Genomic DNA, 27,318 nt, shown 5'->3' on the forward strand with positions numbered 1-27,318 from the left:
ATAGAACTGATCCAGTGTTAGACTTGAGCAGTTTCAGACTGTTGACACAAGTCAGATACATGGCGTCCAACTGGAAATGAAGCGATACGACTCCATCTGAAGCACTGAGCAGTCAAATCGTACTTTGTGGCTGTTACGTGCTCTCACCAACAGTGATGTCAAGCTGTGAGTGGGATTCCAGCGCAACTGTCGGCTGTGGAGAAGACAAAGAACGGAAACGGGCGTAAAAGGAAGAAGATACTCTTCTCTCATTATCTTTTCTTCTCACGGCAGCTTCACACGTCCTGTGAGTCAGCTGTCAATTACAGCCTGGGCATCAAGACGGCAGGAGCCCAGAACGTACAGTGCTCTCATCAAATCTGCCAGCGGGCAGGAAGAAAACACCTATGGAGTCCAAAGCCACAGCCAGTTGCAATTAAAATGCTGCTCTGCTGCAGAGAATGGGGCCTGAGGCCATCTGAAGGTCAGTGAAAAACCCAATTACCAGCTTGTCATATATTGTCAGGACGAGTAAATCTCAGAAACAGGAGAGCTCTGACTCACCTTTGCATCGGCTGCAAAGACCCAACAGAAACAGTGGATGCTAAAGAATAAAAACATTCAATTAGGTATATGAAACCTTTGTTTTATTACTGGGACAAACTAGAAAATGGAGGAAAAAAAAAAGCCCTGGGCTAAGGGTGCATTGGGCCACATCCCAGGCTGTGCAGATCCATATACAGAACCCTCAAATGGAATAAAGGAGATGGATTAAAAGTTATAAAAAATAGAGCATTTACAAAAACATATCTACAAAGACAGTTCAGTGGTAGTAACGTGGGGAGTTTTTTTCCAATAATTATTTTCAAATTACTCTTTTCCATGGAAAAAAAAAAAAATACAATCAAAATAGAAAAAAAGACATTTCACAGTTTAAAGACAAGCATATTACCTCACGGTCTTTGGGACAGAAACTGTTGCTACACAGTAGTTTCATGTTTCCACAGGCCAGTCTTTATGCTGGCTGCACTCTCTGTGTTAATTAAAGGCACTGCTTGTCCATTTTCTTTCAGTGTGCTGCCATTTTGAGTGATGAGGTTAAGCCCATATGACTTGGGCTGGCTCTCTAGGTCTGTGCTGCCGGGCTGCTTTACAGGATCGGAGTCTTTACTTGAGCTCGACACTGCAGTATCAGCTACCCGCTCAGTCTCTACAGTCACCACTGCCCCGTTCCCCACGGTGCTGCCACCTCCTTTGTCTGAGCAGCGAGAGCGCCGTGGTAGGCTCGTACTGTCACTGCTGTCCTGCTGCAGCTGGCTCTGGTGCCGCTCCCGGTACGCCATGTAGGCTGCCCGTCGGCTACTGCGTGCTGCTATGTCATAATGGTGGTGCCGTCTGTGGGGGGCGCTCTGCACGCTGCCATCCACGCTGGTCGGAACGTCGTAGGAATACTCTCGCAGCACTGTGAGACGACTGGCTCTATGTGCTCGCGCTCTGTTTTTGTGATGTCTGCTTGAGTGTCCATTAGGGGCAGCTGGATTGTTTATATTGTTCATTGGGCGGAACTGCACCTCCACTGGGGTAATGTGCATTTTAATTTCATTGTCAAGTGAATGCTCAGTCAGGCTGTTGTCCAAAACAGCTGCACCATTGGCTACCACCAGTGGTGAGGCAGACTTGCACTGAGCTGCCTCTGCATGCAGGTTGGTCAGCTTGCTGCCATGGGTGGAGTTGCGCACACTTGGTACACTCTTATTTGTGTAGGAAGAGTCTGCACTGCTGTGGCCACACTTTGCTGATTCCCCGTCTGCCTTGTTAGGAGATCCTGCTGTGGATGTCAGTGCCAGGCCTTGCTGAGGCAGAAGGACATCCTCCTGTGCAGAGTAGGCCCGTCTCCCGGAGCAACAAGCTTGAGACCAGTAGCGCCTCATATCCTGCCTGTTGACACAGTGATGTGCCACCATGAATGCCCCAAGCGCCAGTGCTGTCACCCCAAACAGGCAGGTGAAAGCCAGGTCATAAGGGTGATCCTGTGAAACAGCCATGGCCCCAAACACCCAGAGGGCTGCATATAGCCCTAAAGCCCCCGCTGCCCCCATCAGCTGTGCAGCAAAGGTGTGCTCATTCTCCAGGACTGACAGCGGCACAGTGTGGGGAGCAGACACGATGGAGGAAGCTGCCTCGTGCGGCTGAAGCTGGATAGTGAGGGGATGGCAGTGGCTGCTTGGACCATCTATCCCGGCCTCAGTGTTGGCTGAAGCCAGATGCTGCTGCTCTTCATTCGGCTCCTTGAGCTCATAACGGCGCTCAGGGTGGCGACGCAACTGGAGCAGGATGCTAAGGAAGTACATGCAGTCCACAAAGATGATGAATCCTACTGGGCCATAAAAAGCCCCGATGCTGGGCTCCCATGCCATCCAGCAACTAGTAGGAGGACAGAAAAGACCAAACAAGGATTTTAGATACAGTAGGAAAATAGATGCTGCTTTTAGATTTAAGAAAAGGTTTTTCCAATTATTTCAAGATCATCTTTTAGTAATAACTTGAAGTATACAGCCCCTCCTCACAGTAAGATTGCCAACAGTGCTCATTAAAACAATACTTCATCTCATTTTAATCTGTCACGATCATTATTTACTTGACAAACTTAAAATGACTGTTTGAAAAACTTTTGCATCTAATTTTCACAGAAACCATCCCATTACATCTAATAACACAGGCTGGATTCGTCTTGCTTGCAAGAAATTAATTAAACTCCAAAGACTTCACACAGATACGAGTCCAGATTTCTCAATTAGTCAGCCACGTTGCACAATCTAAACAGCTGCCACTGTAGAGAGGGGGGTGGCGGAGCTCGCTGTAAACTGGCAGCAGTTGCGTGTTGCTTGGATGCACATACCATTAATAGGCCTCCGTAATCACAACTTCAGGGAATAAACTTTTCCTAACCTCATAAAAATATCCATTATTTACTAAAGCAACACAATCTGGCCGGTTGATAACTAAGCCGAATCCTCTAGAGGACAGACTTGGATGCTTTCTTATTAAATGCTATTGTCCAGATAAAATGACAAAGCATTTCAGTAAGCACAAACTGAGGAACAGGAACTTTAATTGCTTTCTATTCAGGGACTACTCACTATGGTGCATTGGTGCGGCTGCCGTAGTTTTTTATATTGGCTGCTGCAGTGATTCCACAGACAATGATGGGTATCCCTCCACCGATTAGGTAGAACCTGTAGGAGAAAGCACAGAGAGGTTGTTCTGCTTTAATCTTCTGGTTTGTTAGAAGTGACAATGAGAATCACCTGGACACAAAAGCCTGAAGGGAAGTCAGACCTCCACACTGACACCCTGTGGCAGATTCACTAGCAAATACACTTAACAAGCTCAATGACAGGCTGACACTTTCTTTCTTTAGATGGTTATGCAGACCTTTCCTGTCGTGTAGCAACATAGTGAAGTGCTGTCCTGCACTTATTTGTGTAAAAAACATCAATATACAGACCAGCACACATTACAAATGTCGCCTGCTCTTTCTTGCATGTTTATGTCAGACACATCCCCAAAAAATATTCAAACCTTCACCTATTACTTTTAAGTAATTTTTAAAAAAACCCTGTGTAGTTTACTATAGTGTTACTTATGCCAAGACATGACTACAAGGACCAAAGTTAGAATCAGACTGTTATGAAACAGGCAAAAGAAACAGGCACCTGTGGGGTTAGATTTCCACACAAGTGAGGCTCCGGTGTTGAGTTTGTTCATTTACAGATAATGTGGAATAAATACAGTATCAAGTAAAGACTGTAACGCTGTAATCAATACTAGCTCTGATTCCCTCAATCCCAGGCTTAGATTAAACTTCACAATCAGGCAGGGAGCACCTTGTGCAGTTTACTGGCACATTGTCAAATACCAACAAGCAATATAGCCTGGCACAGTTTAAAAAAAAAAAAAAAACAAACAACCCAAAATGTAAAAGACTAACCTCCCTATTGTAATGTAAGTGTGGTGGGATCATACCTCAGCATAGGCCGCGGAGGTGGTGGAGGTTCGTCCAACTCTTCATAGCGTTTGGCCTTGCGTGTCACTTGCTTGTAAATGTTGCGTGCAGTGACGCCCACCCACAGAGCTGTAGCCAGGGTAGAATAGTGCAGCAAGATACCCACCTAGAAAAAAAAAAAAAAAAAAAAGGTACTATTAGATGCAGGAGATTTATTAAAGCAAATGAAACACACTCTCCTACATCAGAATGATAAATTGCACCTGCTGTATTATATCATTTCACCAAGCTGAGCAACAATGGAATGCATTACTTAAGAGTAGTTTAGGTTTAAGTAGCAGGATGATCCTTGAGCAATTTTCTCGAGCATGCCATCAGCAGCAGAGTTAAAAAAAAAAAAAAAAAAAAAAAAAAAAAATCACTTTATGAAATATAATTTTATGCCAAAAACTCCTCTCCCATACTCCCATACCATCCAGGTACTTTGAAATGAGTAATGACGTACCTGTAAATCACCATAAAGGGAGAACAGGACTGCAATCAACTGTATCTCTCCATGTATCTCTCCTGTGTTTAGTTTATGAGCAGAGGGAACTTTCCCAGAGGCAACTTGTTCAACTTTTTTCTTTGTACACATTTAAAGCACACGCAGCAGGCGCCGGTGGTGTCTACTCACTGCTTGGCAAACACTCGCATAGCGTGTCTGATTGATGCCACCCACGAAGACCCCACAGGTGAGGCAGATGTGGAAGCAGAGGTTGATCAACATGTGCCAGAACTTGCAGCTCACACGTACAGACCTGGGAGCAACAGACACACGAGACGTCATAGGATTAATGTGGTGTCTGTTCTGAAAACGGTGATACTACAATATCATAATTTACTTTTATCAATACACACCCTACATGAAGATTTATTTTGCTATATGCATTAACAAACAAAATTAAACCAAATGAAAAGTTAAAAAAAAAAAACAAAACACAAAGGAAACCCTGCCATACAGTGAATACAAATAACCAGCAAAATATAAGTGGCAACATGAAAAACACAAAAACATCTTACCTGTGATGGTAGATGTAGCTAATAATAACGGTGAGCAGACAGAGGAGGAGTATGATTGCTGTGGCATAGATGACTGGGTGCAGGGGCTGGATGCTTGGAGATAAATACTCCACACTGCTGAGGTCCTGTGACAGAGGGGGTGTAGTCCACAGTTTAAGTCAAATCAATATATGTCAAGACCCATGCATAATAATGCTTGCAGACTATTACAGATGCAAGAAGCACACTTCTGCAGACATGGCTATACATCTTTATGGTCACTAGAGGCCATGGTAATGAATAACACAGCTGGCTTACTTTAAAAACCGTTCCATAAGAAATAAAAAATAAATTAATTAAACCACACAGTTATAACAGCTGCTTTGCCACTCCCCAAATGTCCTAATGAACATGTCCATGAAGGGGAATGACCACTCAAATGCCCTACCATAAGCAGGCCATAGTTGCCAAGAGAGTTGCAGGATATGGTGGTGAAGTTGTCATGATGTCCCAGGATGCGGCAGCCGTCGCTCTGCCACCCTCCCTGCCCTCCAACCAGGCTGAAGTTCCAGCAGGCAGACACGGCGTCTGAGCCGCGGGCGAACCGCCTCAGGGTGATGTTAACAGGGGTCCGCAGAACACGCAGGGCCATGCCATCTGATTGACAGCACCGGCAAAAAAAAAAAAAAAAAAATTCTCATTTTAGTGTGTGGTTATATGAGTGCCTGTTTGGTTTTTGCTTTCTACTTTCTAATTTCAAAAAATAAACTTAGAAAAACAAAACAAAATACAAATCACCTATCTTGGCCATGATGACAGGAGTAGCCACACTCCTCCTTTTCCCTCCATCAGCCAGTTGGGAGGAATTGCCAGTGGAGGGAAAAAACTTGCCACTGCGGAAGCCCAGTAGGTGGAGCTTGTAGACCGTGTCCTCTGTCTGTCCAGGGAGTGCAGCCTGGGTAAAGAGAGACTGGGGAAGCTGCAAGGAAGCCTCCACAATGGTGCTCTGTATCACAAAAAACAACAGATATATTGGACTGATTTTATCATGTTAAGTCAAGGTGATTTTGTTTAATGCGCTCACAAACCACAATCAAACCCTGCTCCTATAGTAAAACCTCACACTAAGAGTGCTAACTGCAAACAAATTTTACTTGTCTGTGATAGACGCTGACCTTGTGGAGGATGCTAGAGAAAGAACTGGTGGTATTGCATTTGAAGGTTAGTTGCCGATCCTGGCCAGGTGTGCGCTCGGGGCTGGGCCTCTGGAACAACATGCAGGTCATGCCGTTCCAGTCGCTGGCCCGGACAGCGTGGGCCTCCAGTGCTATGTTTGGAGATGTCTGGAAGAATAACATTTATCATTTTTTTTCTAAAACAAAACTGTATTTGTGTAACATGACAATATTGTTGACAGGACTAACCAAAGAGAAGGCCTGTGCTGTTGCCAGGCGGTAGACAGTAATCTTCTGGAGGCAGGCGATGATGCGGGAACAGGCCTTGGCTTCACGCTGAGCCATCCACAACACCCTTTCATCGGCCAGCATTAAGTTACTGGCCATGCTTACCATCACCTCACCCAGCTGGAAAACAACAGAGGGATAATCACGACTGAATACACACTAGTGCAAAATACATGCAAGGTGGGAAAAAAAAAAAATGGCACAGACATGGAATAGCACGGTCATTTTCCCAACCACAGACATTGAAACTCAACAGCATCTACTCTAAATTACTTGAGTGAAAACATAAGGAATGTGAATGTGTTCAGCCATCATCTTGTTTGCATCAAACCACACTAAACACATGCTGGAGAAAGATGCTCGACATGGTGCTTGTTCTAGTGAAGTGACTATTGGAAACACATTTCAAGCACAGCGTCGCCCTTCTAAACTTTGATGTGCTTTTAAACACTTGTGCTACTGCAGTGCTTAAAACACGCACGGAGCTCCTTCACTTTGGAAATGTTTCTGCTTGTTCGCCGACAGCTGTGCAGAAAGAGATTCTTTCTCATTAAACAACATGAAAGCAAACAGCTGTTAAGCATTTATCTATTTATAGAGCAAATGACTGCATCACATTCTGCCATGAGTTTTAGATTTATAAAGATATAAGTGTCTTTGTAATTCCATGATTTGTGGTTTGGGGTGGAAATGTAAACAAAGAAGCACAGCCACTGCAACACTCACATCTTTAAACTTCTCAACAAACTTTCCAAACTTCTCAATCATCTCAGCCACAAAGATAATATCCATCTTGTCTGAGAAGTTGGCGGCATTGATTGTGTAGACCAACAGGCGTCGAGCCCTGGGCACCACATTGCTTTCATTCAGAGGCATCTAGCAGAAAGACAGAGAGAAAATTAGCTGTGAATGTTTAGACATGCAGCTAAGGACAAACTCTAATTAATAAAATGGAGCAAAATCTAACAGAGCAAGTTAGTAAAACTAAGTTCTGAAAGAAAAGGGAAAGGTCATAAATAAAGTTCCAGGTGAGTGAGTTACAAGTGGACACACCAGATACAGACCTGGTTGATGACATAGAGGAATCTAGTGACATCTTTCTGGAACTGGCAGCGGGAGTAGTCCTCCTCTGCCCAATGCCCGTCACGATTACAGTAGCGCCACGCCTGCTGCTCTTCACCTGAGCTGCCTGAGTAGCTGCTGGCACTTGATGGCAGCCTATTACAGGGGAGGTAGGCTCTGATCCCTGCCAGGGTGCCCGGCCACCTGGGAGGAGCCAAATAAATCACCTTCCTGATTAACTGACTCCTGCAAACTTATTTCGGCTTATTTTGGGTCATGTGAGCCATGACTTTTCCACATTAGTATCTAAAGAGCAATTTAGTGATCATTTTATAAACTGTGACGAGAACTGGTAGTTCCTATGATTCACCACAAGGGGATGCTGCTTGCACAACACACATCAGCACGATCACAGCAAGAAAACACTTTTTCACACATGATTTAAATATTGATTCATATTTAATAAAATATAATCAGTTTGTGACCAGATTGCACCAGTATGAAAGAAAGAGTTAGTGTTGAAATGAAGAGAAATGGCAGGAATGGTCATTCGATTGTACGCAAACTGACCTGAACTCGCCCTTGTTGTTGGAGACGCGTTCAGGAGCGCAGTATTTGGCAGAACTCTCCAACACCACGATGTGGACAGTCCTGGTGGTGTTGCCTCTGCTTGTCCAGACCCGGCACTCCCAGTTCCCAGTAAAGTCAGGCTGGATGTTTGAGATGGTCAATGCGCTGATGGATCACACAGAGAAGAACATTTCTTCATTTAGTTTACTCATCAGATTAACTGCAAATTGCGATGAGCTGCAATCCAATAAATGTTCATCATCCTACCTAGCAATCAGGGAGCAGTTCTGCACCATGTGCTTTTCAATGAAGATGCCCTGGGTGGCATCAGGCTTGACCATGCGTCCGTTCTGGTACCACAGCACCTGCATGTCTTCAGACACAAAGGAGGCCTGACACTGGAAGGGCAGGCTGTCCCCCTGAAAGACGACCTGACGCTGGGATGGGGTTAGCTGGAAGGAGGGCAGCTCAAGAGGAGCATCTGAGGAAAGCAGACACATGTTAGGAAGAGAGTCAAGTCATTGCTTCTCACAGAAAAATATTGTTACTGTACTTGGTTCATAGTTGTCACAAATAATTTGCCACTTAGCCGTTTATTCTGTGCCATTTTGGACACAGTGCAAAGCTGTGTCTTGAATTCTGGGCTTTATCTGTCGTTCATGCCAGGCCACTGGCTCCTGATAGATGTATACCATGCATTTCATAATCCCTCACTGTGATGAGTGCCAAACTGATAAGACATGAGCAAGTACAAACAAAGGCAGCACTGGCCTGGGCAGCCCTTTCTTATCTCACATGTCATTGCACAAGCCTCTGTTCCCCAAACACCAGCCTCGCTGATACCAAAAGAGAGAAATTAAAGCAACAGTGCAACATTTTGACACTACAATCTGGGCAACCACTCAACATGACTTATTTCAACCTTTCAAAATGTCCGAGAGTGGACAAATGACACATCAGATAGCGTCAATGAAATGATGAATGATTCCGTTTCAGAGCATTATCTCTGTGCTGTGTCGAGTCTGTTTTTGTTTGTGTGTGTGTGTGTGTGTGTGCCTACCGCAGGTGAGCAGCTCTGGCTTGGTGGAGGTAATGAGCTGGCCCTGAAGAGACTGGGGGTAGGAGCACTTGGTGTTCTTGACTAGAATGTTCCTCTCTTTGGTCCAACGCAGCAGCCACAGCAGGTTGCAGTCACACAGCAGATAAGGCGTCTGAAACTCCCTTTGAATATTAACAGAACAAACAAACAAACAAAAAATTTGCCTGATGAAAAGGTAATTGCACCTTTATATGTCTGACTGCATTATAGTGCTGACGTCATAATCAAATGTAGGCTTCTATGGGATTTTAGTCCAAGGCAACAAACTGGCTTCTTATCGTACTTACAGTGTCTTCAGAGATACCAAGCTGTCAAAGGTCCCCTGAGCCAATGAAGAAAACTTGTTCCCTGAAAGGTTTCTGCAAAAAAAAAAAAAGAATATAAGAATGTAACATAACATAACAGTTATGTTTAACTGCAGTCTATTGCAAAGACATGATTATATCATATTCACAAAAAATGACTTACAGTCGGATCAGATTGGTGAGGCCTTTGAAGATGTCTACATTCAGACAGCCAATACTGTTGTTGGACAAGTCTCTGAAACACACAGAAAAAGAAGCTTTTGGTTTATTTCTTCCACATTTTAGAAGTAATGGAATGTGACTGTTCAAATAATCCAGAAGACCAGTGATCAGTAAGCTGCATTAAGGCTGGGAGCCTTTTATTACAAGATAAGTCATAAAAACTTGATGATCGTAAGAAAAATTAAAATCTTGAAGTTGCTGAGATAACAAGTGGCAGGTTTAAAAAAAAAAAAAAGCCAACTTTAATAGAGACCCAAAATTCAGCTGACAGGTTTACAACATTCAGTGTGATTTGTGATAATGTCTGAGCAGGCCTCCAGGGGAACCTACACATCAAAGGCAGAGGAATACTGTGGGAGGTGATTAATCAACTGTGATTAATGTCAAACACGTCAGGAGTGTGTTTCTCTTGCGGATGTGACCTGGCATGTTATCTGGCAAACTCACACACTGTATGAGACTCCTGACACCTTTCTTAAGGACCAAACATGAAAAAGACATGATCTTGTCACTGTGAATTACACCCAAAATGCAAACAGCTACATGTGGGTGAACTTTAGTACTGCATCCTCTGAGGCCACTAAGAAATGTGTTGGTCCCACAACACATTTCTTCTGTTTAATAAAAGCACCTGAGCTTTAAATCTCTTATGACTGTCATGACATAAATGATTAAATTAACATGGTAGGAAGTCAGTGGGGAAACAATCGTGCTAATGATATTAATTCCTTAAATGCTGCTCTTTATTGGAGAACGCTGTATAGTCCTTCTGCAGATAAATACTTGTGTATTTGTATTTCAAGGTGGCAAGAGTAGATATTGTTCTACTTCGTAAGAGCCACAAACCAAAACATTCGTTAGCTATACATATTTCTCTGTGCAGCTGCAAGATTAAAATTACTCAATCCTACATCTAAATACTTTTTGATCAGTCGTCAAACATGATTTTCGGGCTTTTAATTCAAAATGATGACAGATAACAGAAGACTGAAAATCCCTGAGAGATAACACTTGAAGCAGCCAGTCACTGTGACTCCAAGGCTTGAAGGCACAGCACATATTCCTCTGTGAATGATCCATTGACAAGTGCCAAGAAACGAAACAAGAGCCAGAGAGAAAAGGCGCATCATTACCTCAACCCAGCAACTAAACTGTGTCCTAGGGTGCTCGAGGAATGTGATACTGACACAAAGTGATACCTGGAAAATCACTGTCAGGCATATGCTAACATCCAAGTGTTTATGTAATTATTGGTGTGGGTCCTTAAGGTACCAGCTGGAGAATTTACTGTGTGCGGTTATTAGTTCCACTTGGAAGAGAAGAAAAAGCTGCCTTTTGCAGGCTTGCCAATTTGTGTGAGCATTTTGTGTCAGGGGAAGGATAACACAGGAGAAGTGAGGGGATTGAAGGTGTGGGGCTCCCCTAGCTTAAGGCAGACTTTCATCTTATTTTATTGCTTCAATTGAAATACTACAGTTACAGCTACATCAAGGGACGTTAACACAAGACGAACACTCTTATAACTTACACTTTTACAGTGTTGGGAAACCTTATTGTTCATCACCTTTATAAAAAAACAAATAAATACACATTTCAAAGCTTTATCGTGTATGACTACTGCCTTTCCTACTTAACTAGTGTTCGTTACTGCAGAGTAAGCTCAACCACGTCTCTGAGCCGTGGGCATGTAGCAAATTAGCAGCACACAGGGCTGCTTCAGTCTAGTGCTTCAGCCGGAGCGAATGATACGAGGAGCAGAAGCAAAAATAGCCCGATGTGTGTAGACTGGAGGAGGGACTGTTCAGCTGTCGGAGGAATGCAAAGTCCAGGGGGCTGAGGCCAGATTAATCCATAGGGTTAAAGTGTGTGGTACACTGTGAGAAAGCAGGGATGTTTGCATGTGGCTCTGAAGGGTGCTTTCTAAATTCAGCTAAAACATCCCCGATCAGGTAGGGCATAGTGATGTCGTCAGGGTTGTTACCGTTTGTGCTTGAAGGTTAAAATTTGACAAAGCAAGAAATCTGCATTAAAAACTGCAGATGGTTTTTTGAGAAGGGGGATCTCAGAGGCAGCGAAAGGGTCGGATGAAAGATGCTGTCCACCTGCATTATGGGAAAAGTAGGATTCAGTGTTTCTGGAGCTGGACCAATACTTGGGACTAAAATATGGGAAATTTCACGTGTCAACAGCTTCTGGGAACCCTGATGTGATGTACAAAAGTGTAAACTTGTTGAAATGGCCTTTACATGCAAAGCAGAAGGGATTTAAGCATTTTTCCCTTATGAATGACTTTTTTTTTTGTTGTTGTTGTTTTGTATGTGTATACACAGCTCTCAGTCAACAGCTGTTGGTCATGGGTGGAGGAATGTGAACTATAAAGCTGCTTTTAAACGCTAAGATACCACTTCCCCTTAAGAAGTGCTCATAAAAACCTGTTTTTTTTAATTCAACAAGAAGACTAATCTCTGATGTGTAGAGCCCACACTTCCCAAACCTCTGCAGGCCTCTTTTTAAATGCCGCTGTCGCTTCTCTGACAACACACATAAGATAAATAGGCCCTCCAAATGGCAAGCCTTGAAATGAGAAGAAATCCAATTAGGCATAGCTGAGGAGGGGGGCAGACACACAGATGGATGGAAATTAAAGACTAGCTAGAATAAAGTCAACGATAAGGAGGAAAAGAAAGGTATAGGAGCATGTGGCAAAGGTGTGTCAGATAAACGTGACAGGTAAAAATCTATTACATATTCCTTTGTGCCAATTAAGTTCATTTTCATTTTAGAAAAGCTATAGGATAATAAATAATAGCATGTGTAGCTGCAAATGCCAACTCCTGATGCAGAGCTTCTTTGTTTATGTTACCTTCTACCTCACAGTGTCCTTCACTCATCTCCTCCCCAGCTCTGTGCTCGATCCCTTTCACAGTCGAGTGAGTGACAACTAAGCTTTAAAGTTAACCAAGATGAGTGCTGGGGCCAATTAAACTTTAGCCAAAACCAAACTGTGATCTGGACCAAGCATGACTATGAAACACTGCATTGTGGATCCCCTTGTGGTGCTAAGGAAGTTTACAGGAACGTCTTGCGTATGGGGTAAAGATTTTACTATACGGGAAGATCTATAGACGGGCGCAGATCCATGTGAGTGTTGCATGAATATGCATGGAGGATGATGGGGAAATAAAGCCAGGTCTGAGCCAAGGAGCTGACAGCCTTCCTGTCTCACTCTTATTGCTCTGCAGCAGCAGCCAAGCTCAAGTTTGTGTTGGCTGTGGCTGAGCACTGTTGGGCGATTCCAATTCATGCTGTGCTCTTGCTCTCTCTCGTGCACGTACATGCACAAAGGCAAACACGCAGCTCTACACTTACGACGTGCACGGCCTCTGACCTCCCACACTCACACATCACATGTCCCAGATCGACTCTAGCTTTATGTAGAAACGAAATGCATTCTCACATAATGTTTATACACACCACCCATACACATTTTATAGATCCCCCTCTATTTTTTCCAAGTGTGTGAAAGTGTAAAGGGCCTCATGCTGCTTGGCCTTTGGCAGAGTGCCAGACAAAACAAGGCAGTAGAAATAGACTGCTGGGTGCACACCGTGCTCCCTTATGGACACTGGATACACACTAGACTGGCTAGACACGCTCAGCACATTGCATAGACAGATACCAAACAACAGCTGCTTAAAGCGAAATATATGCAATCAGAGTTGCTGAAACCAATGAAGTGGGCTCTGACCAAATCAAAAGCAACATTTGCACACACAGCACAGACACTGGCTTTACTGTTCAACTGTGGAGTTTGTAAAAAGCTTTGGAACCACAACATATTTTGCAAAACACAACAGTTCTATAAAGTGAACATGGCTTTAACCACATTTCAAAATGACAAATAATCAGAAGTTTACCAGAAGACGCAATAAACAAAAGGCATCTCACAATACTCAGTGTGCCTCTCAGTATTCACATGGCAAATAATTAAAGCAAGCACTTCAAGCTGCCTTTATAAAAAGCTTGACTTCAGATCTTTTGGTTGCAATAAAAAACAGAACACCTCAGTAAAATCCCAAAGGGGCTAAATGTGTGAATGTAGAGTACATGCATACTTCCAAAAACCACATTAAAGAGACAGTGAAGCAGAAGCACCAGCACTACTCACAATCTTTTGAGTGCTGGCAATCCAAGAAAAGCCCCCGGTTCAATTCGACTGATCATGTTACTTCGCAGGTCCCTGTGGAAAAAGAGAGAGAATTTTAAGTCACGACAAATTCAAATAGCACCAATTTTGTTAATCAGCATTTAAGAAATCCGCAAGCAAAACATCAAATTTTACTGATTTCAGCTGCACAAATTGAAATATTTCATGTTTTTCTTGCGTTTCTTTCAGAGTAAACTAGATATTGAGTGTTCAAGTGCTGACGAGACGAAACAATACATCATGGCCTTTTTAAGTTCATGATCTAGCTTCTTTTTAAATGAACATGTCAGTGTAGCAAGTGAAAGTAGCATTAACACCTGCAGCATAATGATACACAATCACACCAATGACACTGTGGTTTACACACAGGAAAATACACAGGTATGTATGTTGCACAGACATTTCTTTCAACCAGTGGAAAACACCCAGACTTGTATCATCCTCACCCACTCATCATTACTACATAACTGCTGTCAGCCTGATGCCCAAATGATCTCTCCCTGAGATTCAAAGGCTCGTGGTCACAGAAGGCCTGCGGAGCTCACCTGCACTGAACTGAATAGTCACTCCTTAGAGTTACGGTTCAGGAGGCTTTCCAGTCACCACCTGAACCAACACAAAGGGCCTGTGGGTAATTCTGCCTGTTTGATGTGAAGGAGCTGTCATCTGAAGATGGTTAGGTGGCCGTAGATTAGTCATAGACAAAAAAAAAAAAAAAAAACTATTGCTTTTTGAAGCTTTTGATGTGTAAGCTAATAGAGCTAGTTTCCGTGAGCAGGAGTGATGAGAGAAAAATGAGAAGGCATAACTTATCCAACACGAGCCTCACAGCCAGTGAGAGCCGGTTTTAAACCGCGTACTGGTGCACAGCTCTGGTGAGTCTACTAATTTGTTTGTTTCTGAAGCTAATTTATTTTAGTCTCAACCTTCCTGGGAGTTGAGACTGTTAGAGTTAAAGCAGGACACAAAAAGCCATGTAACTGAGATATGAGTCAGGAGGAAGCTCTGAAACATTATACTACTCATTTGTGATCCATACCTGAGAATTATCTTCACTAAATTCAAAGATTAGATAAACTTTATTAATTCCCGAAGACAAATTGTAATTGTAACATTTTAATAAAGTGCAAATGAATAAAAACAAATGAGGTTAAGAATTTATATGTAAAGAAAGACGCAGTTACTGAATTGTATTTTTACAGGTGGTCTTACTAGGAAACTTGCACAATTGTCCCACTACGCTACAGTACCTAGCATATTAAAATACCAGTCTTTGCTTAAGCATCCACAGATTCCAAAGAAACACACATGACCTGGCACCTTTTAAATCTATTTGCAGTGAAACAAAATGCCAGGTTTTCTCAGCATGATAAATTGAAATAAGTGGCCGAGTATTTGTGTTCCAGATCTGCTGTTGAACCGGCCAGAAACTGGGGGATGGTTTTCAGGGGCGCACACACTGTGTTATTCATATTAGATGACACGTGATACACATTAAAGACTAACTGAAGTCCTTTTCCAAGTTTGGGATCATTTTCTCTCAGTGGGTTCTTGGCTCTGAGACTGATCTGTAACCATGCAACTTTTGCTGAACAGTGGCCAACGTGGCTAAAAGTGGCAATTACAGGATCACAGGACTTTCCCTTAATTTACCACAATTCTGTTGTGTCAGAATACTGCCAGACTTCTCTTATAAGACATGATCATTTTGCATCCAGGGAATGGGACCACAAGCAAAAGACAACAAACTTTAGTTAACATTAGCCAACTTCTGCATTAGCTTCTGCTCATGCTAGAGAAAGGCCACAGTGTTTATTAAACTGCATGGATTTAATTCATTGTTTATGAAGAAAACCGTGTTTTAAAAATAGCTGAAAGCTACTGAGTCTCGTTTTGTTATTACTGGTTAAGGAAATCTGTGCTTTGTCAACAGTGTCTTCCTTTGAGCAAGCAAATGCAATACCATAATGTCCATTTCAAACTCATTTTATATTTATGTGCAACTTTTTACATACTTAGAGCCACAAGTATTGTGCCATTCATGAACAGACCATCAATTCTTCAGAAAACACTACACACTAGAGCTGTTATCCCCGCTCCATTTTCCACAATAAGCATTCCACCACAGCAGTGGATTTAGTAAGGAATTAGCATGTGACGGTTGCCTAGCTTGGCTTCTTTTTCTATGAGGAGAATGATAATAGGGATTTTGTGTGGCTTATTTCCAAGCATGGACACCTTTGGCCCTGACAAAACACAGCGGTCTCCACAGTTACTTTGCAATTTCATGCAGAGTAGCGGATAGGCGTAATTGATTCTCTACCCCTCTCTGTCACTTGAAGCCAGTTGCTTCTTAGTCTTCTCAATTGCATATAGGAAGTCCAAATGAGGGAGAGCTTCTTTGTGGACTAAGAAAAAAAGAAAAGAGGTAAAGGCGGGAGGAAGGAGGGGGTGAAGATGGAAAGCCTCCATGAATTCAGACAGACTCAGCATGTTTTTCTTGCCTCTTCAAGAGTTTGAGGAGGAAAAAAGGCAAGTGCGATTGAAAATGGGAGAGAGGACACAGGAACATTTTAGTAAGGGTGAAGCTCCAACATGCAGTGAGGGCGCATTTTTGTGTGTGGGAATCCTAGTGCTCACACCTCTGGCCTTGACTTGGCCTCATTACAATGACAAAAAGAAGCAAACCATCTAGCAGCCTCGCTCCACTGGCTGACGGTGGGTGGGAGTGGGGCGGGGTCTGTGAGGCACAATAGGAGCCGTTTTCAGAGGTAAACTTGCCTGTGAATTGGCGCAACGATAGGCAGAACAAAGTTTACAACCAAACGGAGTAGTCATTCACAGACGAGCGCCATAAAGGTCTTCTTAAATGAGAATGATCAAAGGTTTTTGCTTAAAACATTCAGCACAAAGCATCCTGTTCATGCTGCAGGCCTAAACGTTAAAAGCTAACATCTGACTTTATGTATTAAACCACAGGGATTTTGCCTGCAAGTCCACAATCAATGTAGAAGCAGATAAATGAATAAATGAAAAAAAAAAAAATATGGGAGTCAACTAAAGGAAAGTAATGCAGGACAAATTCACACAGCAAATAACAGAAGATGAAATGGCTGCAAGCAGATATCAGCAGGCTCCTATTGCTGTATTTGTTTTGCAAGTCTAACAATGTTTTATGTCAATATTGACCAAATGTGTATTGCAATAAAATCAATGGGCATCTGTGAACACTGTCTTTATCCTCTCGACTGATACCACAATGCAAAATGTGTCCAAAATGGGCCCCTAGACTTCTGGTCTTTGTAACCAGACTGGGAAGAAAGACAGGGGAAACAAGCTCTTTGAATTCCATATCAGTGCAGTCATGTGTTATTGTAGACTTGGGTAAAAGCACAGCCATTAATGGCCTGGTTATTTTATCTGCATGTAGCCATTCCAGAGTGATAAATCACCCATGGCCCATACGTGTACGCCCAGAGCTGTTTTCGTGAATTCTCTGTATGAAGTAAACACAGGTGGTAACATTCTAGTCATGACATCTATGAAGGACGTCTCTCTGTTACCCGGAGAACATTCACAGATATACCAATAAGTATCTTTACCTTCTACAGTTTATCTCCCCCTGTCACCGTTTTTCCACATTTGTTTCTCTCCAAAACATATATAAGGGCAGATAACTTTGCAGATTTTATGAAATACTGGTATTACTACATTTTATGGGTGGTTGCCTGTATTACCATTTATGAGGGAGGGAAATGTGCCCCAACCCATTAAGGTGTACCTAAAATTAATGTTTTCTTAAACCATCTGCAGTGCTGCCACAGACACACAAACCTGTCTGAGGGTAAGTGTTGTGTGGATGGCTTCTCATCTTCTGTGACATGAATGTTCCACTGGCATCAAGCCAATGTCTATTCTACAGACCTCCTGCTCCGTGAACCAAAGCTTCACTTGTAAACTGATGGATAGCTGCTGCTAATGCACTGGTAGATACAGCGAGAAATATTTCGAAGGTCTCTGACAGTAAGATCAGGCCCTTCAGTAAATTCTCAGAGACACAGTCTAAATTTTTCCTCTGCAAGATGTAAAGACAGCTTTTAAATTGAAGACGAATTACTGAACAGCAGAGAAAAAGTAAAGGCATGACTGTAAAAATGTATAATGATACTCATGCAAATCACAGGCAGAAAGAACAAAACAAAAAAAACAAATAGTACTTACAATTTTTCCAAGGCAGACATTCCAAAGAAGGATCCATTTCTGAGTTCTTGAATTTTATTGTTGTTTAAAATTCTGTGGAGAGAAAAATATGTATAAATCTAAAACAATGGAAAACAGCATGTTTGTACATTTGGAATAAAAAACTTAATGTTGGCAATAATATAGTAATGTCTTTTCTTGTACAAACATGTCTTTTGGAAGGAATAAGTACTAGCGCAACAACTGGAAAGGTACCAAAGCTGCTCCTTGTTGATATTATTAAATCTCACTATTTGTCCTCTAACCAGTTGTAGCTTCTAGTCACAAAATGTTCTCCGATGTCACGAAGAGATCAGGAGAAAAACAACATGAACTGCAGCTCAGTGTTTTCCTTCATGCAGTATTGGAGCACTCCTAATACATGAAGCCAAAATAAAATAAGGAGTGATCTTTCTGTGAAGCATCTTTGACTTCAACTGGTAAATATATCATAATGTGATCTGTAGAAGCAATGACTCATGGGTGATTTTTCCCCCCTGTCACCCTCACTTTAACTAAGTGTATTTTAGCAATAAGACCAAGCACAAGGTCAGCTTAAACACAGTCATGAGCTGTAGTCAGGAACCTCAATAAAAGCTACATACTGTTAAATATGAAAATCCATCATCATTCAACTTTATCTCCACAAAAATGAAAGAGCTTGAAAAAGAAACACACAAAAAAAAAACCTTCAAGTCCAAGTGGGAATTCCTGATTGCTTCCTCCCTGGGTAATAAACCACATTTTATTATCCAGATTTTATTATCCAGAGCACAGGCTGATTCACTGAATACAAACCTGCAAAATAAAGTTCCACTTTCTCTGGCCGTGTCCCTGAGAGTTCCTGTCTTTCTTCTAAACTACTCCTAAACAGTCTGGGAAATCAATAGCACTGTTAACTCCCAGCAGAAAACACAAGCAGGGACTTGTGGTTAGCATATGTTTCTGGCCAACAGGGAGGGGACGTGGTGGGTGACATACATGCTAGTGGCACCCACAACCCAGGGCCATATTGGAGTCATTATAGGGTGTTGAGGGGTTGTTTTATTACAGGGTTGGACAGGGAAGACTCATTGGAGATTTGCTGCCTGGCTCCCTGCCGCTCAGAGAAACACAGCGTGCACCAACAGTTCCAGGGCTTCACTGCCTGTTTGCTGCAGCCTTGAGAATGCTGAAAGACCAGATATTAAAACATGGTGATGTAAAAGACTGCAAATTCCTTCACCACTTGCGTTCACATGATCCGACGGTATAGACAGAGACACTGGGCTTCCCAATACTATGGTCACAAAGGTCTGATTTATGCTGACAAATACTTGACATACCAAAATGCATGCATTTAGTTTGAGGGCTGTGCGAACTCAGGAATGCAGAATATAAGAAGGGGACAATACAACAGAACTGCAGTAGCCACAACTTTGGATTATGTTAATCTAATGGTTAATGTAGAAATTACCATTTTCAATTAATCACAAAGAAACTCAATTTAAATAAACAATAATTAGCATTTGCTATTTTTAATTCTGATTAATGTAGGCACCATAAGCCAATTTACTGAGGGTAAAACTAACTACTAAATGACCTAACATGACATGTAGAGTAGTAACAGGAAGACCCTCAGGAAGATCAGTGAACTGAAGTTGTTTGCATAGGTTGCATACAGGCATCCATCTTCACAAAATGTGGTATAGCTAATAAATTTAAAACAACATGCCTTGGTAATCAAGTCTGGCTACATAAATACAGATCTCTAGCCTTGTGACTCTAGGGTCATCCAAATAAATCAGTAAAATAAGTTTCTCTTGAGTCATTAGCCCTTTTCTTGCCCCCTCTCTCCTCTGGGGATTGGTTTCAGGAGCATTTTTATCAAATCTGAACCCAGTTTCTAAACCACTTATCAAACCTGAACACTTTCAAATCCCTTACTAAGTCTTTTGTTAGTTAAAACATTGGACTTGGTGTGTTTATTTCCCTCAGTGCAGTACCAAGAACAAATTTAAATTCCATAGGATATTTAAGAATCTAGATTCCTCTCTCGCACAACTGGATATTTAATTGAGATTTATGGACCAATCACTAGACAAGTATGATGTTCACACTATCGTGAACACTCTGCTGTGCTAAAGGGTTGTAGGGCTTTCATTACATATTTTATTACTGCTCTGTGACAACCATTAATGCAGTCGTCACTCATTTTCCTAAAGTAACTTACCACCCTGTAACCAGATCCAAAATGAAACGAAAGCATTCATAGTGACTTCTCCCTTTGCTAATAAATGTGTCATTTACACGCTTGTGCTGGTGAACAAGAAAAAGCATCACTAATTTTACAAGCTGGAAACATAAAGCAAAGTCTCAAGTCTGTATAGTGATCATGGTCATTTCACACCAGCATCCCCAACACCCTCAGGATATCTGTAGCAAGATCGTCTGCTTCCGCACTATCTATCTTTGGTCCCTGGCCTGAGGTCTCCAGACTAAAGAACTACCAATGGAATTTCCTCAGGCTAGGCCTCAGACGATAGAAGAGGGTCTTCCCTTATCTTGATGCATAGATAAGAGCTGCTTGGGATCAGGCCAGGAACAAGCTGCAGGGGATGCTACATAATCTTACATTCAGTCTCCTCATACAGATGCTATAAATCTCAGTGACATTTATGGAAAGACCGAAATTTGTACGCCAAATCACAGAGTGTTAGAAAATGCACCGGCCCAGATTTCATTTTGCCTTCTAAGTAAGTAAATATGATACAATTCAATATAATGCAGAGTATTTTTTCCACTTTAAGAACATCCAGATTTTGAAAGCATATGGCTGCACACACATTATACTGGGAAGCATTGAAATCTACCAGCCACCTCACTCCCCTTTCAGAAACAGAGCGTTTTAAGGACAAAGCCAACCAGCCCTCTCTCCACACTTCCTTTATGCTCCAGAGGGTTTTACACAAAGAACTCCCTACTGCAGAGGACTCTGACTCTTCAACAGGTTTTCAAATAAGTTCCAGGCTGCAGTACAGGTCATAAAAACCCTTCTAGAGTGACATCCTTTGAATGTTATAGATGGAAAGGTGAGCCCCAGCTCAGGTGGAAGGGAGAGCTGATCCACTGACTGAGGAGTTGCGACTTGCCAGGGTAATTTTTGGGATTATCCAGGACTTTCTTGTTCCGCAAATGACCCAAGTATGAAGATTTTTTTCTGATGCATTTGAATGTACTTGGTGAAAGGATATTTAATTTACATGTTTTGGGCTCTGCAATATGCTCTTTCAATATCCAACAGGCACATGCCATTAAAACTAACTACTGCCCATTCAGATCTATGGCTGAATGGAAAAGCGATTTGCTCTACAAACACCATACACTATAAAAGCAGATGAAATGAACACGGACGAGAAGGCATTCCTCATGTCTACGCAGTGAACTGACTGGGATTAACCAAGACCTGAGACAACTTGGCAAAGTCAAAGCTCAATAGGTCTGTGAAATAAAACTGACGAAAGGTGCAGCTGTCAGGTCCTCACCTCTGGGATTTTGTTTTTCCCTACAAACACTGCAGAACTACTATGAAAGATACAGGAGCCTGAAAAGCAACAAAAACAAACCTTCTCAGGACATGCATGACAGAAAGCACCTGTGTTCTCGATACACAAGCACTTCAAGGGCTCACAGCATGACCCAGGTAGCTTTATGGGAAGAATAAACAAATCAGATGATTGATGTAAAGGCTGATTACACATTCAAAAGTAATCTGCCTGTATTTAGTGTAAAATTTTCAGGATCTAAAACCCAAAGGGAAACTTCTTCACAGGCCGGAACTGAAGGTAGTCTAAAGGAAACTACACAAGGATGTAACCCCAACTCCCAGTTTCACTGCTGTAAAACAAGTCTACTGCACTCCACTGTGTCATCAAAAATGAGCACACTTTTCCTACAGAGGGGAAGGAAATCCCTGCTTTCTTCCTGACATTAATCCTGTGCTGCACTGTAGAGTCTAAAACCAGGTGCGCAACCCAGGTGCTCCTGTGAATGGAACCTGGTTACTCTAAACAAGCCCTGCAAAGAAATACGAGCTGAGTGAGCACAGAAAGCTTAAAGATAGTCATTTCCTGTCTGCGTGGATATGTGGGCTGAAATTTAAACAGGTACACAGAAATAAATGCTCATGTACACATGATTTATTCTTCACAATGAGACAAGAGCTGAACTCAGCCCCTTGCATTTTAGCCTCCCTACACTGAAAAGGGAGGACATGCCAGCTGCAAATACATTTGTGTCATTTCCTCTCGGATTACTCAGGCATGTGGTATCATTTGGACAGCAGAAATGAGGGGAATGCATCTCTCTTTCTGAGTAACTACATGCATTCAATCACAGAGTAAACTAACATCAGAAATCACTTAAGTCTGGTAAAATAACTGTGTGGCTGCTTATTTACAGACAGGCGTGGTTAAAATAACGGATGAGGTAACTATAGGATCCATCATGTGAGAGTTTCTTGGGGCAAATTTTCTGGTGTGGAGTCAAACCAATTACCCCAGTGGTTCAATAAGTTCACCATAGCCTCAAGAGTAGTTGAGAAAATTCTCAAAGAGCTGAGCTTATGGTTCCAATCTTTTCTCTCTCTCTGACAACCTCAAATTAAAATTTACATTTGTTAGTGACCCCTGAAGAGGAAAAGAGGAGCTCTTATAAATCTTCCAAAGAAGGGGATAAGTATGATGAATGGAATGGGTCTCTAATTACACCTACCCCGTCTTACAGTTTCTGGCAAGGCTCTTAATTAATATATACACATAAAAAAAGGCAGGTCAACACAAAAATTGGAGCTCATCCACATCCACTCACTTCAGGCCTTTACTTTTTGGATAATTTATTGTGCTGCAAATTTAATTTTAACTTGGTAAAACTGTCATTTTGCCTATCAATCAATGCTCAATAACCAGAGAAAACTTTTTTTTTTTAATGCTGTTTTTTAAAAAACTGAATTTGAAAACTGAAATTTACTCAGATCCTTTGGTGTAGCAGTCTAATCCTGTTGGTTTTTATTTTCTTCAACATGTGTCAGGAACTTGATTGTGGTCCACCTGTGGCGAAGCACAGATCAGGCCAAGGACAAGAATCAATGTCCAAAGCTCTGACAGTTCCTCGGATCACAGTCCTTAATAAATGTGAAATGGAGGAGGTTTGGAACCAACTGGACTGTTTCTAGAGTTGGCCAACAAGCCAAACTGAGCACGGTCAGGAAGGTTACCAAGAATCCATAAATCACACAGGTTCAGAAGTCCTCTGCAGGAAGGATGCCCATCTCAGCAGCACTGCATCAACCAGGCCATTATGGTAGAGTGGCTAGACAGAAGCCACTTTGAAGAAAAGGCAGATGACAGTCTGCTTTGACTCTACATACAACTGCATTTAAAGGACTCGGAGCATGAGAGAAAGATTCTCTGGTCTGATGAAAGAAAAATTCAGCTCTTTGGGCAAAAAAAAAAAAAGCTCTACGTCACCAGACACTGCTCATTACCTGGATAATCCATGATGGTGGCAGCATCATGCTATGTGCTAACAGTAATAAGCCATCTAAATGCAGATCTGTTTGTTCATCAAACCCTGAGAACACAGCCACAGAAACCTAAAAGACTAAAGGAGAAGCGCAAAGGCACTCAACATCAAGATGTATTAAACTGACAGTATAGTAGAAGTTAATCAACTCTACAGAGTGTCTTTAAATGTCCTGAAACGAAACCAAACAGCATTATAAAATTCCATGTTTAGTGGAATAGTCAATGCCATAAAACTGCTTAAATTTAACAAGGAGAAATAATGGCTGCTAATTTTCTAGCTTGGAAAAGGTTTCTCATGGTGGCCAAGACTCCTGCCTCAGCTCGCTGCAGTCCAGGACAGCTGTGTCCAGACCATGGTCAACCCTAGCACAACACAGAAGGAGAACCATAAAATAAGACTACCACCAGCTCCTGAGAGGGCTCGCCAGTTTCACAGGAAGTAAACTAAAACCCAGAAACTGTACTCTCATCATAAACTGCAGAGAACAGTTCCACTGGTAGAAGACAGTTCTGTCGGTTTCCTCCAAAGACCCAAAAAGTACAAAAGACAAGGATGGAAGGAATTACTACAAGTTGCACTGTGCCATCTCTGCTCTCTAATTACATCATTCTTGTTCTTTGGAGGCCATCCTAGACATTACAGTGCTCAAGCTCAACGCTAGACATTGAGGAACCTGGCTGAACCTCCAGTCCATCACTGTCAGAAGAGGATCAACATGAATCCAGATTCTAATAATACCTCAGAGCGACAAATCGAAACCACAAAGCAGAAGGTAAAGGTAAACTAAAGATTAAAAAAAAAAAAATTCAAGACCTATCAATCCAAGACCAAGACCAAGTTTTTGCACATTTTATACTGATCACCAAGTAACATTTATTTCAGCTCTATGTGAATATTTCTTCACTGAGACAGATACTTGCTTGAGCCAGGTAATTCAACACAGGGAGCTTTAGTGTGGTAACAGCTGCAGGGACTGTTTCTTGAAAAGTCTGCCATTATGGTGCATTTATGATTTGGTGGGAAGCTCCAACAACATGTGATTCGGTTCCCGATTTGGTAAAAGCTGCACATGCAACAGGTAGGATTACAGCACATGCATCTCTGAGAGTTACTCAGTACTCTGGTTTTAATAAGACGAGAGAATAATAGTGTTTAAAATGATATCCTGGAGTATATAATCCGTTTTCCTGGCAGATCTCTTTGGTTAGGAGCTGTGTGATTGCCAGGTGTTCAGCTCCACCCAGGCTACACCACAGTGGCCTATTTTGGATTTATCCAGGCTTCAGTAAATGATAAAAACGACTGTGGACGTAAACCCAAACCCCAAGCTCAACAATGTCCCTGCAGAAATGTGATATCACAGAGAACATGTTGATGCTGTTCTATAATTTTCGAAATCATGTCTGTGCTTCCATGCTACCACAGCGTGCAATGGGATTTGTGGTAAACAGGTTAAAACATGCAAACTCGCTGCAGCATTCTTATAACTCCACCATATCAGCCAATCCTCTTCCGTTCTTCCCCCAAGAGTCTATTTATTTGCTTTCTACTCCTGCACGCTTGCCTGGTATTCTCAAATTTCCCCCCTCGCTCACCACCACAACCACAAACCATAATTGAACCGGACACAGAGCTTTATAAGTTCTAGTTTTGTTGATGTTATTAGTTTTCTTCTGGATTTTTAATTAAATCCAGGCGGATTTAAAATGAAAATAAATGTATCAGTAACCTACAGAAACATTTTTTGGCCACAGACAATGAACAGGTGTGTGTGTGTGTGTGTGTTTCATACGTTTGGGGTGGAAAAACAAAAAGAACTGCATCAATAAGGCTGATGGCTGCTGTGAGCGACATAAAACCACAACTGCTGCTCCTCGAGCGAGAAGTAAACATTTTTACTCGATTATTGGTGGTTAATCAATAAAGAAACAACTTTAAATTGAATTTTAAAATAAAAGCTGCATGTTTAGATAAAGAAATAAGACGACACAAACTAGATCTAACCCCATCTGAAAAACAGTGAGAGAACTTTCCTGCATGAGTACTTATTTAGTAGCCACAGCATCGTTGTGTGTATGAATCACTGCAGTACAGGAAGACAGACGGTTACTGTTACATAGGATTTGCATTTACAACATTACAGTGTGCAGCTGTTAAAGACTGATTGTAAGGCTGACAAGGGACAGACATGTACAGCTCAACTTATCACTCTATATTTTCCTCTTTAAAAGACCAGGCGCTTAACTGATTAGGAATTTCCCTTGAAATTATGAACATCACAGTGTGTAGAAATGAATCTGACATTTAATTATAGGGCTTTAAAATCTCTGGAGGCTCTTTCAGAAGATTTAAGTCCATGCAGTAGTGAACTAGTAAGTAAACAACTGTGACTGTAGTTCTGCAGAGGATAACTACTCTAGAAGTTGGAAAACTTGGCACTAAACCTGAACGAAGGACATTAGGTTCTGTTTAAAAAAAGGTTTTTGAGGGTGATAAGACTGGGTCTAATGAGTGCAATAGGGATTTGTCGTGTACTCACAGTGTCACCGTCCTGTTGGGGAAGGAGTCCGGGGGTAACACCTGATGGAGCTCCATGTTGCTGCAGACCACCTTCCTGTCGGACGGCAGGCTTTTCCCAGCGCTTTTTGAGCGTTCATCAAATGACTTGCAATCAGATGATAGAGCCGAGCCACGGCCGCCACTCAGCAGCAAAATCACCACCAACTTCAGCAGATCCACCCTCATTTTCACGCACGACTAAGTTAGAAAAGCGCTGCAGCATTAGCACAATAAACGGTGTCCTGATACCAGACTGGCGCCGGAGACTGCGCAGCTTTCTTATAAAAAGGTGCCTTGAAAGCCAGACAAAAATGAGACCTTTGCCAGTGTCTTGTTTGGCTCCAGTGAGCCTTCCTCCTCCATTTCTCGCAAGGCTTTCCCTGTGCTCGGCGCTAAGAGGTGTCCTCCTTTGTTTGCCAAAAGCCTCATTTATAATCCCCCTTCCATCCTCATGTGGCGTTCATGTCCCCAAAGTCCACAATCCCAGAAATCTGAATCGCTGACTCTGCTGGTTGGTTACTAAATAACTTGTCCGCTTGTTGAGGGGGTTTCTTTGTTCCTAGCGTGGGTCCAAGTCAGTGTTGTCCTTTCCACGGGGGGCGGCTGCATCCCAGGTTATCCGCACTAGCTAAGCTTTTTGTTTTGTTTTGTTTTTTGTTTTGTTTTTTTTTTTTAAAGCCCAATTTCAATTTCACATGACTTTCTTCTTGATACGGAAACAAACGAGAGCGACTAAACTTTCTCCTCCGCAGTTTTCCGGGCACCAGCAGGAAATTACTCTAGGGGGGGGGATACAAACGCATAAAATAGTTTTCAGCTCAAAGCGTAATGGGAAAATAGAAAATATCCGGTGTCGCTTATCGAAGCGCATCCAAAAATGCTTCTGTGTGTTTTTTTAGTCCCCCCGTGTTTTTGGAAAGTATGAAAAACCAGCTCTCTCTCTCCATTGAGGACTCCTCTTCCCATTATCCGGCCCCGGGAACCATTATTGTCAAGACCGA

At 42.2% G+C, this 27,318-nt stretch overlaps 1 protein-coding gene across 2 annotated transcripts; it reads right to left on the reverse strand.

Annotated features, from left to right (window-relative positions):
• Positions 1 to 114: 114 nt before the first annotated feature.
• adgra3 (adhesion G protein-coupled receptor A3) lies at positions 115 to 27,302 on the reverse strand. 2 transcript variants are annotated; one of them, XR_003295134.2, is made up of 21 exons: positions 26,298 to 27,302; positions 18,176 to 18,247; positions 13,916 to 13,987; positions 9,689 to 9,760; positions 9,508 to 9,579; positions 9,182 to 9,342; positions 8,389 to 8,602; positions 8,122 to 8,286; positions 7,554 to 7,755; positions 7,216 to 7,365; positions 6,451 to 6,609; positions 6,202 to 6,369; positions 5,825 to 6,032; positions 5,475 to 5,683; positions 5,048 to 5,172; positions 4,662 to 4,785; positions 4,006 to 4,151; positions 3,120 to 3,215; positions 932 to 2,403; positions 544 to 583; positions 115 to 457 (listed from the first exon to the last, which is right to left on the reverse strand). XR_003295134.2 is itself a non-coding variant. In XM_026298624.1 (19 exons), the coding sequence occupies exons 1-19, from the start codon at positions 26,501 to 26,503 to the stop codon at positions 960 to 962; spliced, it is 4,065 nt and encodes a 1,354-aa protein (XP_026154409.1). In that variant the 5' UTR covers positions 26,504 to 27,302; the 3' UTR covers positions 610 to 959. The 2 variants fall into 2 exon arrangements, 1 of the variants encoding a protein (XP_026154409.1); XM_026298624.1 differs by lacking the exons at positions 115 to 457; positions 544 to 583 and having other exon boundaries at positions 610 to 2,403.
• Between the last annotated feature and the right edge of the window lie 16 nt (positions 27,303 to 27,318).

This window comes from Mastacembelus armatus, chromosome 18 (genome assembly GCF_900324485.2).
Source record: "Mastacembelus armatus chromosome 18, fMasArm1.2, whole genome shotgun sequence".
Lineage (NCBI taxonomy): Eukaryota > Metazoa > Chordata > Actinopteri > Synbranchiformes > Mastacembelidae > Mastacembelus > Mastacembelus armatus.

Bases quoted from the DNA above. Each gene is read 5' to 3' on its own strand.
- adgra3 (XM_026298624.1), bottom strand. From the start codon at position 26,503: ATGAGGGTGGATCTGCTGAAGTTGGTGGTGATTTTGCTGCTGAGTGGC. The intron at 6,610-7,215 runs GTGAGTGTTGCA...GTTGTTTTCCAG, and splicing joins TTGTTGAGAAGTTTAAAGAT to CTGGGTGAGGTGATGGTAAG. The intron at 4,786-5,047 runs GTAAGATGTTTT...TGTTGCTCCCAG, and splicing joins AGCTACATCTACCATCACAG to GTCTGTACGTGTGAGCTGCA.